The 15,980-nt window shown below is 52.5% G+C and overlaps 1 protein-coding gene across 1 annotated transcript; it reads right to left on the bottom strand.

Annotated features, from left to right (window-relative positions):
• Positions 1 to 12,474: 12,474 nt before the first annotated feature.
• UCRPA7_2886 (putative aspartate-semialdehyde dehydrogenase protein) lies at positions 12,475 to 13,850 on the bottom strand (the record flags this gene model as incomplete). The annotated part of the gene is made up of 4 exons (XM_007915401.1): positions 12,475 to 12,542; positions 12,604 to 13,372; positions 13,478 to 13,728; positions 13,826 to 13,850. The coding sequence occupies 4 exons, from the start codon at positions 13,848 to 13,850 to the stop codon at positions 12,475 to 12,477; spliced, it is 1,113 nt and encodes a 370-aa protein (XP_007913592.1).
• Between the last annotated feature and the right edge of the window lie 2,130 nt (positions 13,851 to 15,980).

The raw sequence follows: 15,980 nt of genomic DNA, 5'->3' as shown, positions 1-15,980 counted from the left end.
TAAACAGATCCCGCCATGGATGACCAGATGAATGAACTTATCCTTCACCCTAGAAAAGATTCCTGAGACCCGAATCTTCTTCAAACTCCACGTGTTGGTGGGATAGCGAGGAGGCGTACCTCTGCAAATAGCAACGATGACTTGTGCCGGCCGATGCGAGATCCAATATGAGGGTGCAGACTGCCCCGTATGCTGAATCAAATCAACTAGGGGACCGTCAATATGTGGTCCCCAAAATCCCGTTTTGTTGCAATAGCTCCTTCCCTTTATGTGCCTCCAATCCGGTCTTTTCCCTCCACGCCAAATATGTATCCGTTACATGTGAAGCCAAGCCAAAGCAATACGATTTTCTCTTCCTCTCGCTGTGCGATGTTGGGGGTTTTTTTTTTGGGTCGCTTTTTGATTGCTTTTCTTCTGAGCTTTGTTGCAAGGTGGTAATGCCATACACGAATGGTCTGCCTGATGAGTATTCTTCCCTTTCCAGAGTGTCCCCGTCTGCGGATCAATACCGAAGCATAAACCGTAACTCCGAGGGATCCAAGATGCGTGGCATGCATACTCGTCCTTCGCTATGATGAGTGAATGATCGACGACGCCAATGGCCAATGCCCGACCGACCACCTGCGCGCCCCTGCCTGTCACAATGATTCGTGCCGAGATGATGAAATCAAAAGAGTCCGAGAAGAGAAGAACAATTGCTCCAAATGTGTTTGGAGAGGGAACACCGAAGATGCCTTGCCAATGTTTGGGCGATTACCAGTCTCTGTAAACTCCGTCCTAATCGAATGTTGGGCAAAACGCGAAAGGGGAATCATTCCTCCCAGAAAAAGTAAACCGCTTCATCACTCAACGCTAGATCAACCCACGCCAGTGTTGCAGCACGAAAATGCCAAAATAACCAAATAAAGATACGATGATGATGACGCGAGCACAAGTAAGCCAATATCATCAACCTTGAAAATCCACTAAACGTCATGCTCAAGCTTGTGACAACGACAATCATCCAGAGCCAGAGTCTGAATGATGGCGCTTCTGGCTGTCGTTGAATTGCGGGAAATTCGGCGTCTTTGAAATCACGAACGCCATACCTCAACAAAATGGAGTCGCTATGAATGAAGCCTAGTTCGGCCACATTACCTCCCTGTCATGTACGGCGGGAAGCTTGATGATGCGCTCGTCAGAATGGACGCCGGACCACTAGCCGCCATGCCACTGTGATAGCTATTCCAGGGGCTGTTGGAAGTGCTGGAGAATCCCGATGGCGTATATGGACTACCAGCTCCATTGCCCATTCCAGGGGACGGAGATGCGCCGTATGACACTCGGCCCATACCCAGTCCTGGAGGGGCGGCTAAACCTGGGGGCGGCCCATTGGCTGTTGAGAATCCGTTTGTCGTCCCAGACATGATTCCATTGATCCCTGACATCGCCCCGGTGGCGCCTTGCCCCGGCTGTTGACCCGATCTGACACCCAGAGGGTTCTTGGAGAAACTGAGTCTGATGCCACCTTTGACACTATTATGCAACGGATGCCCGTAGAGCTCATGGAGAGCCTTTGTGGCAAACGAGACATCCTCAAATTCCACGAAGCACATGGGCCCGTTTTGTTTCGTTCGAAAACAGAGCCGTTTATATCCTCGCTGTTTGGAGAACATAGCCTTCAACTCTTCCTCAGACGTATCGATCGGTAGGTTGCCAACGTAAAGCGTGTTGCACGGCGGATTCTGATCTGCGGGATTGACAGGAGGAAAATTGTGTCGCTGAAAGTGCTGATTACCCATCTGGTAGTTCATCGATGGGCCAGAACCGTTCATAACAGTTGGCGACATAGTGCTCGTGTGAGCGGACAGTGAACTCATGCCAGGATGGCCATATGGCGGCATGGAGGAGGGCCCATTCGCAGTGTTTGTATTCAAAGACAAAGACGCCATCCGTGAAATTGGGATCTGAGGCGCTGTTGCGCGACGCTGCGCTGCAAGCGCGCCATTTTCGGCATAGGCGACGGGATCTTTGAGGAGCTCGCCAGTCTCGTCGTCATCAGCGGCGTCGTTTTTGATAAGGGATTTGCCAGAAATGCGCGTTCGCTCCGTCAAGTGATTTCCAATAGGAGACTGGGGCGAGAAGAGACTGGAATAATGGCCATTGGACTCCGCATTACCGATGTCGCTCGTTCCGTACATGCCGCCCATTGGGGGCGAAACTTTCTCGAGGCTCTGGAAACCGCCGTTGAAGCGGGATTGCTGCCTTGAAGAGGCGGAAGATGTGGCTGCTGAAGACGCTGTGCTGGAAGTCGCTGGAATCGATGTCTCACCAGGATACCTCCTGGTTGCCGACACTGGGCTGCCGCCGAGAATCTCGACAATCATGTCGGCGTCGTTGGAGATGTTGGATTTCCCATGCAACATATTCTTCGCCTCGAGGGCACCGGATGGAGACTTGAAGCTGAGGATCGCTGATCGGAAGCCTATATCATCTGACTGATCCATGGGTAACACCTCGACGTCGAGCAATTCCTTGGAGAAGACCACCATCAATCGCAAAGATTCTTCAGACGTATTCAATGGCAGGCGTCGAATGAGGATTGCCGACGTAGCGGCACCGGTGAGTCCGAACGGAGTGCCTACTGGCTTGGGCGCATCGCGATCAAAGGGATGCACAGATGAGAGAGACAGCGGGTAGGACGACTGTGCTGTCACAGAAGGCCGAAATGGCTGGGATTGCGGGAGGAAAGCGGACGTCGCCATCGCATTCTTCGTCGTGATGGTCGTGGGGGGGAAGGGACTGGTGCGACTCGAGGTCAAGGTCGCGAAAGACGACGATGTGGACGGCGCGACTGAGGATGCGCCTGGACTATGCTGGTCCCCGCTCATGGGTCGCGATGCATGCAGGAAGCGGCACTGTGGGTTTGGCGGGCGGCGGGCGACACAGGCGACGATCGCGCAGATCGAATCAGGTCCAGGTCCCAGATGCTGAAATTGTGGAGAGTTGAAGGTTTAGAAGATCGCGAAGAAGCCTCGGGGATTCGCTTATCAGCTGCTGGGCCAAGACGCGCGCCCAAAAATAATCAGAGGACGTGCTGATGCAGAAGGTAGGTGATGACGGTGGGTATTGGTGCCGGCGCGACAAGGCAGCCGGGTGGATGGAATGCAGATTGGGGGTGATATGAGGGCGTGCTGGCGCGTCGCAAATGTGAGGCAGGTACGGCAGGCGGGTGGTAGTAGCGTTAAGTACGCGAGGTGAGGTAAGTTAATTAAGCCGGTCGGTTGGTAGGTAAGTAATGGTCGGTAATTGGCAGGCAGCGCAGCCGTCGGTCGAGTCGAGTCACCACTCAAAATTCGAAGAGTTAAACCTCGAGGAAGGAAAAAAGTTGGGGGGTTGGAGAAGAATTTAGGTGGGATGGGGGGGAAGGAAGGGGGAAAGGGGAAGAAAGTCTAGATGACCGTGGGTGGTGTGTGTGTTGTGTGTGTGTCTGTGTGTGCCTGCGGGTGGGAGTGAGTGAGACTGAGAAAGAGTTGGCTGCTTGGGTGCTGGCTGATTGATCGATTGATTGATTGATGAAATCTGAATGGGCTGCGACGGAGGGAGGAAGGAGCGCTCTTTCCTTTCACACTTACGTCGCAGGTGGGAAGCCGGTTTTGGCTTATTAGGTATGGTACCAATATGGGCATGGGAACCATCAGGTCAGGTAAGGTAAGGAAGGTACGGGGCGGGGGGACTGTGAAGTAGGTATAAGGTAGGTAGGTGTGCTGGTCTAGAGTATGGCGCTGTACGGACGGACAGTCTGGTACGGTACATGTACGGTGTGGTACGGTACGGTACGGGCACGACAAAACTGGAAGAGCGTGGACGGATCGATCGATGGACCAGCAGGAGGAAGAGGGTGGCCTCGGGAGGTAGGTGCGTCCCGGCTGCGTAGGTTCTTTGCGTACGGCAGGTACGTTCGGGAAGAACTAAGAAGGCGGTAGATACCTTAACACTGAAATGAAAGATGGCCCAGATACGTCGTTGCGGTGGGAGAACGATGCAATGCGGTACCCAAGATCAAGGTCAGGCCAAGGTCAAGGTCAAGAAGACGACCCGCACGGTAACTTATGGAGCTGGGGGATGGGGATTGGGACGATGCATAGGGTCAAGCGAGGGTAAGTAAGCTGGCTGGCTGGCTGCCGCAACACACAACTCACACTCACACACACACACCCACGGAAGAAGGCGGGCAACGATACTTTATTAGCGTAGCCAAGGTATCACTCTCTCTTTCACTTCGCCCTCCTCGCTCGCTCGCTCGCTCGTTCGTTCGTTCGCCCGTCCGTCGCGTGTGTGCTCGTCCTGGCTTATCCAAGTATTGTATCGCCGCCGCTATCAAGGGTCACTAACAAGTCGGGTACGGCTAAGATCAAAAGAGGTGCTGTGTGTCTACGCTAGTGGTACCAGTGCCGGGGAATGGTGGGCTGCCCTCCTTGACAGGGAAAACTCGGCGGGCCGGACAAGGCAGGGCAGAAAGACACGGTCCAGTATCAGCAAGGAAAAAGAGGGACACATGCCCCCAAGACGGAGAGAAAGGGGGTTGCGTCCTCACCATGGTAGCGTAGTGGGCAATTCTTTTTTAGTAGTTACCTCTCCTATCTTGTGGACTAAGGTCAGATAAAGTCGACAGACCGGTTGAAGATGTGTTGGATGGTAAAGATTCGGCCATGCGAGGGTGATTTGCTGGGGTCTGGGTGTGCCGCCACCGGTTGATGCTGGATGACAGGTACCAGCAACGCCACGGTCTGCAATGTAATCTACCGTACAGTATGTAGGGTGTGCCCTGTATGCCATGTACATACATACCCTCAAATACGTACATGCAGACACATATGCATGGGTACACACCTGCGCATCCCAGAAGGCACAGCCCTTTCTGATGCATGCACAATACACACAGCGACTTCACTCGAGGAGTCGAATTGGTCCCGACATCTCGATCAGAATAAGTCGCCAGAATATCTTGCCGTACTTGGTCGAAGGACAGATCCATACGTGCGAAAGTTATTAGGTGCATTTCCCATTCTGCTATGAGTGTGGCTATCCATCAGAGCGGTGCAAGGTGTATTCGTCTCTTGGACTTGGCCTGGCGGCGCGGGAATGCGCTGGGATCATGTCATTGCTGCCCGAGGACATTGTGGAAACGGAAGGGATTGAGCCACAGTGGGACACCACTGACCAGGGCCCCAGAAGAAGAAATTGCGGCATCGATTCTGCCTCCGTTGCCTCAGGTCATCACACGATGAATGATAGCTATGCACCTCTCTTGCATCACAGGTCGGCATGTGTGTAATAATGGATAGAGATGAGGGGCCGGGGAGAGGCTTAACATTACAGACGGGCCAGGGCCAGCACGCCACTGCTAAGCTAAAATTGTTGGTGGGATGGCGAGCGATATCTTCGGCGGCGGCAGGTATCTCAGGCCATCAAACTACCTGATACTGCATCACACCCAGAATTGTTGGTACACCTGGGAGAGGAGGATGACGACTTTCAGTGATAGAGGGGCAGCTGTGTGCCCCATAGGTCAGTACAGTAACCCGTTTGGTGCAGAGGAGGAAAGGGGGGAGTGGAGAGTAGACCGCGCCTGATGGAGCAGACGCACAGGAGGAGAGGAACAGCGGCAGGGGTGCCATGGCATACATGGGTCGTCCAGACAGACTTTCTGGCTCAAGTGTTCCATGTGCCTTCAACCCCGGCTCGTCTGCGCTGCTGGCCTGGCGCTACTTATCTTCGTGGTACTGCTATCGTGCCAATGAGAGCCCACCCGGGTATGACACAACGCGTCCCGGTTTGGCGGCGCGGATTTGAACAGAAAAGAAACTTCGGCGCTAGCAAGACCGGTCCGTGCTTGGATCATCCTTTGTTAGGAAAACGGATAGGTCCATCTTGTCTGATAGAGCAAGGTGAGGTAAGGTGAGGTGGGGTGGAGTGAAGTGAAGAGAGTAAGGTGAGGTGCGTTGAGGTGCAAGGGAGTAGGCTCTGCTTCCATTATTCTCCTGCTCTAGGCAATCTAGACCAATTGTCTGTTCCCTGCAAAGTTGCCGCGCTGTCGATCGGACCCAAGCACGCGGGGAGTGCTCTGGGAAACATCCGGAAGTTACGGCGTCTGCAAACGCAGATGCTTAACCCGCCCAGGCGGGAAGAGTGGAAAGCCCAAAATTGATTGAATCAAGTGTCGTGCCTCCCAGGCTCGCCAGGCATTCTATCAAGTTGCAAAAGGGGCCAGATGGCCGGACCTCGAACTGTCATTCGTATTGTTTCATATCGACCAAAATGTCTCTACCGTGGAGGTACAAGAGGGCAAAATGGTTCGATGGATTGTTCTGTCATCCCGTGTGCCAGGACCTGCTGTGTAGGTTTGCATTGCAGCTAGCGCCTTCTCGCGTTTGGACCCCAACCCAGGACGGACCACTTCACAGGCATCCCAGCCCTGCAGTACACTTGTTAGGTGCGGGACCGATACCTCGAAGATTGGCAAAGTGGGGCAGGCACGAGCAACGAGCAGCAACTTGGCTGATCGGGTGTGATGTCCTGCCTCCTCGAGATATTCAGGCCGGGGACAAGTTTGTTAGAGTTCATCGAGATAAGAAGGCCTCGGCTAATGAGGACAGTCATTTCCACAGGAGACCTGCGGCAGTAATCGGCATAAAGCGCCAAAGATGGCCCGGCAAAGGCTGAAGAGGTCGATTGATAAGACTGGGCTGTGCTTCTAGGGGGGTGAAGCCTGTTGGGGCCAAACGGAGAATTTGCCGAGACAAAGCGACTGTTTGGTTAGTGGAGGAAGCATACAGGACCCATTAGAACAAGGAGGACTCGATGAAGACGGATGTGAAGACCGGTGAAAGATGAAGCCAGGGGGCTCCTCACATCGAAACAACGAGCGTCCAACCCTAGCAAAGGCTCTCGGTAAGTGCCATCCCATGACATGCCTTTGTACATTCTTACTTGCTTCTGGGTGGTCAGGCCAACCACTCTCGAAAGACTCGCCGTACTACGCAGCACGCCGACACGTGTAGTAGGGACTTCCCGGGCGCCATGTTCTGGCATCATCCACTCTCGTCTTGTGCATCTCCTCGACGGAGCGTGGGCTCGCAGGTGGGTGTGTCGTCAACGTTGATCGCGATTGAGGACACTGGCTGCCCCTCTTGAAACGGTCTTCTGCATGCATGCTTCTTCCCCGTTGGTGAACCGCAAGTGCATAATTGAAGTTCTTGCTGGATCCGCGAGTAGTGTTCTGGTTCAAGGATGGCCAGCATCGACCGGCTATTCTCATGTGATCATTGTTATGTTGTCAAGTGCATGGAGATCACGGAGGTGCGAGAGTGTATCGAGATGATGGCAGAATCCCCAAGCCATGTACCCACACGCAGTCCCGCTGGCATGGGCATGGAATTGGGCTACCTCGATACGCCTGTGTGCCTACATGTCTGTAGGTACTGCCTTTTGGTGCCGGCAGATAAGAGGATGCCTACCTAAGTAGATAGAACGACGTGTCCTGCTGCTTTCCCTCTCTTGGTGAATATCAAAGTACCGTAGATGGGTTCTTGCCAGAGCCGTGAGGCATCTCAAGGGTAACAAGGTGCAATGACGCTGCTGGGTACCAATTCTCACCATGGAACAAATCAAGAAGGTGCGGCAAGTTACCTGTAGCTTGATGCACCCTCGCACTTTCCTCCATTCCCAACCAAAAATGGATGCCCTTTCAGGAGCATCTCCCGATGACGATGGATGGATGTTTGGATTGTGTCACTTCAGCCTGACTATACCTCACCGGATATGATTCGTATACCTCACTGGATATCAAAGAAGCAGGTAGTCGGCGCCTTTCTGCTATCGCAGTCTGTTAGGGGTGGAGGAGAATGATGGGGAGGTGGCCGTTATTGGACTTTGTCGACTTCGCCTAACTCTCAAACGCTACCTACCTTGACGCCGGCTCCGCCTTGCCTGTTACAACCTCACAGTTCAGCCGTGCTTCAAGTCCGGGACACATTCGCTAACATATCAAACTTACCTTCTTCGCAGCGGCGAAGCATCTTGAGAATGAGATCTATGCTCTGCAAGACCCCCAGCTTCTCGAACCCTGTCACCCACTTAGCGTCAGGCGAATAAGTTATATGGTGGAACATGCTACGAGAGCCCTAGGCTGCGGTGTCTCGGCGCACAACAGGGCTGGACGATCATCCGTTGCGGCTGCTGTCGAGGAGGGTTGTTGTCACTGCATGCATGTGGTTCATGTGCTCCCAGCACCCATTATGACAGAACAATGATGAGAGTCTTCGCTTCAACGAACTGCTTGTACTAGGGCTTGGACTGAGGCTGCTCGCTGCTCCAATCCCCCCTGCTCACCTTGTCAACCCCCCACATCGAGGGGCACCACGGCTTTCACAAATATCTCTTGGCTCTTTTCCATATCGAATACGCGTGGTATAACGGCTAGAATGCATTCTGACACCGTTGCACGAGGTTATAACTAACCCTAGACAGACAAGGGTTTAGGGCATGCAGCTATTTTTACAAAGTGCTTGGGTAAGGGATTCTACTCGTACTACTACGGACCATGAGTTTCGCGAGGTTGAACGAACGCGATAATGGCTCCCGCCTTCCAGCATTAGGGCCTCTTGCGTGGCTTACGCCCCAATCGAAGCCTGGCTCACCCTGTGCAATGGCTGAGCGTTTCCGTTTCATAAACACCGTTTTGCACATTCTTAGCAAAGTACAAAGTCTCCGAGACAGCCCCCAAGTGTGTTGGCACTTCCTAGACTCCATGCGAAAATCTAGGTAGCACAAAAGCCCAAGACAACCGTCGAACTTCCCCGAAGCCTCAAGTACATCTTCCGAAAACCAGTTGACCACGCTACCAATGAGGAATCCGCTAATTTGCGGCTGTGCGACGTATATCTCCTTTTGATATACACATGTTTCTCATCGAAGATAAGATTGCAGGAGAAGGGACGAATTGCCGTGCACATGTTTGATGGACCGTTCCGCTGAAGATGGTGTTATGCACAACCAATATTCTTTTCGAGACGGAGATGGAACACAGATTGGTTTACTTGGTGATCATGATGATTCCCTGTCGGTCTAGGTTGTTCGAAAGCCATTCGATAATTGCAATACACCTCCTCTCGCGAGCACCCTTCTTGAGTCTGAATAGAACCAACATACATCACCTATCTGGTACAGTACCCTCACTAAACACTGGAATCCGACGAGGACAGACCCCCTGAGAGCTTGACAAGTGTCAAAGAAGGATCACAGGCCCCGCTTGAAGAGCGCATTGGTAACTCCAAGCTAAAGCATGTGCACTTGGAGCTATGCGAATGATGCGGGCAGCACCATGCCCTATGCAGCAACCCCATCAAGTGCCATTCCAATCAGACGAGCAGCACTCAACGACAGGATTTTTGTCTAAGTGATCTCTTGACCAGACGATGATGTCTGATTTGTTCGATTGCAAATGTCCAATCTTCCACCACCTCTCCACCAGGAAACCAGTCCAATCCCGACAAGGTCAAGGTTCAAGTCGGCAACGAAAGAACAGATGGAGGGTGCACTGCGGGGATTATTTTATTCGTCGGGACCGCACTTGACCACCTACCACCTGTGTCTGGCGCTACTGCCATGACCCCCCTGTCCAGTCACTTCCGGATGCAGACGCCCTGAAACGGACAAGGGTTTTTTATTGTCTGGGCCTAGACGGTGGTCCGCTAAGACATCCAGCGGGTGGGCGGGCTCGGCGGGGAGGGGCGTGCGTGGTCGTGTGGGTGGCATACCTTACCGTCTCAACCGTCCGCCACTTTACGCGGTACAGTACTGGTCTACGCGCTCCCACTGCAGCCTCTCCTCGCAATTACTTTTTAGATGGCTGTCGCCAACACCTCAATCATAATTTCTCTCTTATCCATCGCGACCTCCGAGAACACACGAGACCGGTCTGGGAAGTTTTCGGCGCTTCGAACCTCATCGCCCCACAGAAATATGTCTTTTCTGGCTTGGGGCCTTACAACTCAATTCGTAGATAGTGATTGTGTGGGGTCCACACAGAAGTACCACTGTCATGGTGATATAGCTGGCCAGAATATATGCGAGGACGCGCTGGAAATTGACACTGTGTCGCTTTGATGAGCGTCACCTCTAGATTCTTACATCTGCAGTTTGGAGAATGTGCCAACAGTGGCTGTGGCTAGTCGCGACTTACTTCCGAACCAATATGGCCAGGGATGGCCCTTGAATGTTGAGCTTGTGAGTGAGCTCTAGATCATTTTCAGGTGAGCGTGTTCTACGGCAAAGCAGCCTGTTGGCTAGAGCGTCTTGAAAGATGGTCAGCATCGTCACATTAACCGATGTCACGAACCATAGCATTGAGCATGACGATGCCGGGCACCCGTGGCAAATGCCGGAGTTCCAGCTTCAAGATATATCATGAAATCTAAAGCGTCGGAAACCGTCTTCTCGCTCGCGCGAGATACATGAGTACGGGCGCAATTTCGATTGTTAAAACCTGGATGGCTCAAAGTGCCCTTAAATCCTGCCGCTGCAACTCTCGCCTCAAGAAATCTCGAAGCAAACGTTAGGAAACATTCATGCCAAGACAAGCCGCCAGTATCGGGCCATATCCAGGTCCTTTTCAGCCTCAATCAAAGCTGAGATCGGTCTCGTCTCTTCAGATCTCATCGATTATACGGTTGGATTTACATGCTCAAACCACAGTCACTCTCGAAGTGTCCCATACGGTCTATTTACACAAGACGCCTTCAAACTTTAGTCCATTGCTTACTGAGCTTGTGGGTCTCCAATCGGAACCTGCATCATCAATCTTGAAGAGCCTCCTTTGGTTGTGGAAGCCGAGGATTCGTTTACCCCTCTTCGACCTCAGCTTTTGGTTCCAAGACCAGACGTGCAAAGTCTCCACCCCGACGGGCGCGTCACAAGACTGCAGATATTGCTTTTTGCCCCTCAGAATCTATAGTGATTGGGGACTAACCATGGTGTCGTATCTGGCCAACTTTCCAGACAATTGACACGGGAAGATGTCGTGGATTCCCTGCAGCTGTCGCCAAAAGGAAATCTATTTATGGGGCTTCGGCAGCATCTCCTTGACGATCTGCGTTTGGTCATCAAACACAAGACCCAACCCTAACATACACTGCGGGCTACCGTGCACTACCGACTCGACTTGGATCGCTCTCCTGACAGCCGCCATGATTGCCGAATGCAGACGGCATTATGAGACTCCAATTGCTTTTCAGGTGCCAAATCTGCTGGTGACTTGTTCCTGTCCTGATGGGCTAGGCCGCGCCTCCAGCTTGGGATTCGCTTCAAAAGCAAAACTGCTAAACCCTTTACTTGGGATTTGTCGGCTTTGCTCCGCCTCCAAGTGTTCCGGAGCAGGATAAGCGTTGGTAGAGAAACTCCACCCAAGCACACAAGCCTTGCATTGTGTGGTGTCCGGGAATTCACTACCTGCATGCCGTCCATCAAATTGTATCACTGGAAACATCCTTGACAAAAGTCTGGAGCAATGCCACACCACCAGAACCACTTTTTGCTGATTTCTCGTCACATATTACATTTTATCTAGGAAGTCCCCAGATGGCAGCACGGACCATGCATTACCAGCCTTACGGGCGACCCAACAGAATCGAGATCACTCACACCTCTACTAAGGTAACCTAAACGGCTTCACCGTCATATGTCGCTGTACACCTCGCCAGCATCTGGCGCCACCGACGATTCCGACTCCCAAGCCCTCTCGTGTGCTCCTGCTATGCAGATGCAGTGAAAGTTTGTGAGTGCATCTGCTCAGGCCCGTAACGCCTGCGCCTTGCAGAGGAGCGGTCAATTGTAATCGCATCGCTCCCCCGCAGAACAAGCTTCTGCAGATCACGGACCTAGCGCACAGTCTGGGTGGTCCCCTTGACGACTCGGACTCGCTGACCGTTGCTTCGCTTGCCCACCTCGGGGCAGACTGCCAATTATGGTGTTTGTTGTTGCGAATCGCTCTTCGTTGGCTGCTTGATGGGTCGATTTGCTGGGTGTTCTACAGTGTGTGTGTGGTTCTGCGCCTTGACTTTGCCCGACCCTGGTGCTTCCCGCTCATCAACCCTGAGATAGCTTGCGTGCATCAGTTCTTGGTCACATGTTTGCGGCTCTGCTGGGGGGGAGTCACAACGTCGACCATGACGCAGTGTCGTAATCAGCTCTACTATCACATCTCAGTCATCGTCTCGATGATCATATTTTGCGTCATGGGACTGTCAATGCCTGGTATGTAACGCAGACATGGTAGACCTGTGGCTTGAAACACTTGCCGGACCTTTGGTGGTGTAAGGAGATAATGGCAAAAACAGCTTTTGTTCACCTTATCTACGATTGCTATGCGGACGTATGTGCAAATAATTCTCATCATCGAAGCCAGTCATGTCTAGACCCTGTAATCCCAATATTTTAGATGAACTTCTGTAGAACGGCCGCTTCGGCGTTCAATATCGAGGAGCCAGCAGCTCCAATCACGGCTGAAACATAGGTTAGCATCCATTTCATTATGATCGGATCAATTGTAGAAATGAGACTTACTGTTATGGCTCAGAGCCACGAACTTGATGTCAAAGATTCCGCTCTCGTCCTCTCTCACCCGGCCCACGCTCACCGTGTATCCCCTCGACAGCTCCCTGTCCAGCCTAGGCTGCGGCCTGTCCGGCTCGTCGAACACTAGGATGCTGGGCTGCGGCGCCGACGGACAGCCCAGCTTTTCCACGTCGCTGACGTAGTTCCTCATCGCCTCCTTGACCTGCTCGGCGCTGGGGGGCGGCCGCTTGGCGAAGCGCAGCGACACGCAGGCCGTGTGGCCGTCGAGGACGGGCACGCGGTTGCAGGCGGCGCTGACGCGCATGCTCTTGAGCTCCTCGAAGGCGGTGGCCTCGGCGTTGATGCCGCCCAGGATCTTCTGCGCCTCCGTCTCGAGCTTGTCCTCCTCGCCGGATATGAAGGGGACGACGTTGTCGATGATGTCCATGCTGCTGACGCCAGAAAAGCCACCGCCGGACACGGCCTGCATAGTGACGACGGAGACGGTGTCGATGGCGCCGAAGACGCGCTGCATCGCGGCGAAGGGGATGACGAGCCCGATGACGGCGCAGTTGCTATTGCAGACGAGGAAACCCTTCTGCAGCTGGTGATGCTTGCGCTGGTGTGGGATCATGGCCAGGTGGTTGAGGTTGACGGTGGGCACGACCAAGGGCACGATCGGGTCGCGACGGTAGTTCTTTGCGTTGGAGAAGACGGCAATATCGGCCTTGAGGAAGTCCATTTCTGCATGACAGATTTGGTCAGCAATAAAGCCTGTCTGGCCGATGATGTGTGCATGTAAATTGGCGGATGGGGGCCACGATAGAGGTGAGGGAATGGGCGATATAGGATGGAGACAGTCCCAATGGCATCACGCACCTACTTCACCAGCTATGCTGGCATCCAGTCCACTGAAGACAATATCGCAATCTTTAAATTCCCCTGATACGCATGTCTTGACCACCAGATCTCCCACCGGCCCCATGGGCTTTGACTGCTTCCACTTGACGGCATCGCGGTACTTCTTGCCAGCCGATTGCGAAGAGGCACCGACAGCGACGAGCTTTAGGAAGGGATGATCTTGTAGTAGCAGGATAAAGCGTTGACCAACGGAGCCCGTCGCACCGAGGACGCCTGTTATCATGAAAGTCAATTATAGATGCTCTTGATATCGAAGCTGATGGTGGGGTGGCGGGGCACATGAGAAGGATGAGGAAGGGTTTTGACGAACCGCACTTGTACTCTCTTGTCGCCATGTTGGAGGTTCAGTAGGAAATCAATTGATAGAGTAGCTCGAGCCCAAGAAAAAAGGAACGAGAAGAGTCGGATTCTCGAGGCGCGAGGTGCAATTGATATGTCTGTGAGTCACTAGCAGCGCCGAGCTTGGAATTGTCGATATGGAAAAAAATTCCCCAATTAAGGTGGCATGTTTGCTGTGTGTAGCCCCCCACCATCCCCCGCCATCGGAGCTGCCGTCACTGTCAGGGATTTTCTATTCATTGGCGCCGTTCTTTGGCGTCCCGAGATCAGACCGCTTAGAGAGCCCGCCGTCGGGAATTGCCATCATCGTCGTCGTAGGGCTGATGAGAGTCGACGGTCTTCGGGGTTCCAAAAGCCGGCGACTGCTTTGACGATTCAGATGCCGGCACCAGTCACACATTTTATTATCTAGCTCTTCACATTGCATCTACGCATGGCGGTCTCTAGCATTTACTAGTAGCCAATGAATTCACACAGGAGTTTCTGATTAATTCACTGGACCCCGAACTTAAATCATGTCCTAGAGTCACCGAGACGTATTCCGTTCAACCATGTTGGACAGCCGTAAACTTTCTTCGGAGGTTCTCCAGCCCTGAGGCTAGTCCTGGGAGTGGTGTTGCTTAGGCCTAACTTTTCTTACTTATACAGTCTATCGAGGAGCTAACATGATGAGCTCTGAGACAGAGATTGTTTGCGTCGTTCTATAAATTTAATCAGGGGTCCAAGCTCGACTTGGATCTAGTGGCTACATGAAAGACACTGTCCATGGATATGACAACTTGGTGTCAGATTGTGAGCGAATTAGTCCCATCTTGAGTACTTCTCCGCCAGGGTAATAATGTTAGCCCAGTAAGTATATCATCAGCTCCTCAACAAGAGGTATCACATCTTTATAGAAACTTATATAGCTATACTTATAATAAGATATTCGAGGCTGTAATGAGCATCATGACATTCATCATTTAGTGCTGTGGCTCTTGAGGAGTTGATGTTTACCCTGGGGAAGGAGTATTTCAACCCACCCTTTCGTCTTGACTCTCGGAAAGGAAAATCCTTGAGGGAGCGTACAGGTGGTGATCAGTTTGTGAGCAGACCTTATAGGTGTTCAAGATAATGCTACCCAAAACGGCCCCACGAGCTTCTCGGTGCGGGAGACCACGCCATGTACTGTGAAAGACCTCTCGCGCAGCTGAGTTATATCGGCCTGAGGATACTTCTCCCTCGCCTCTTCTGCAAGGTTGATTGGCAAGCAGTCGTTCCCTGTATTTGCTAACCACGCCGGAATCTTCTTCCAAAGCTTGGCTACTTCGGTAAGTCCATAGTTTTGGGACGATGTCACCAGCTTTTCCCTCAGAAAACAGATATCCTTTGCACCATTCTCGCGTGGGATCTGCTCATCAGCAATTTCCCATAGATCAAAGAGCTGATCCAGACTCATGTACTGCAAGTTCTTCCATGCATTAAGCAAGGCGAGATGCTCTGGGGAACCCACCGTCGCGGTCATGCGCCGTCGTCCTGCGGGCATTGCATATGAAGATCTGTCCTGACCATCGAAATATATCAATACGGCAATGTTCGTTTCGACCTTGTCTCCGTGACGCAGGGCCTCCGCGAGGATAGCGGCCATGTTCTCCACTGGTCGGACCCAGCCAACGTAACTGGTAGGGTAGAACAGGTCGGAAATTCGAAGGGCGAGTAGTCTTGCTGCAACAACCCATATAGAAACAATATCGCTCACTTGGCGGTGCTTTATGAAGCTCTGGTCCTCACCAGCTTGGTACAGCTTGACCTCAATCTTAGTATTGAGACTGCCCCCTTTAGCAATGATTTTGTAAGCTGCGGTACTTTGACTCTCATAGAAAGCCGTGAGCAGTAAGCTCTTGCTAGGTGTATCGAGCTCCGCGACATGTTTACAAGCATCGACACGGCGAATTACATAGTCGGGGTGCTCTTCGTGACATGCCAGGTGAATAAGAGAGTATCGAGCAGTGAAGTCGCGTTGGCGGTAATGAGTCTCGTTCACACTGCTATGCCCTGCGGTTGGTAATGCAGAGAACTCACCCTGTCCATTGGAATCAAGGAGTTGTTGATAGCATTGTATGACAGGAATCACGCCTTCAAGAGTC

This window comes from Phaeoacremonium minimum (assembly GCF_000392275.1).
Source record: "Phaeoacremonium minimum UCRPA7 unplaced genomic scaffold PA7_03_scaffold_212, whole genome shotgun sequence".
NCBI lineage: Eukaryota > Fungi > Ascomycota > Sordariomycetes > Togniniales > Togniniaceae > Phaeoacremonium > Phaeoacremonium minimum.
Note: the sequence above shows the minus strand (reverse complement) of the source record. Positions and strands in the feature narration are given on the sequence as shown.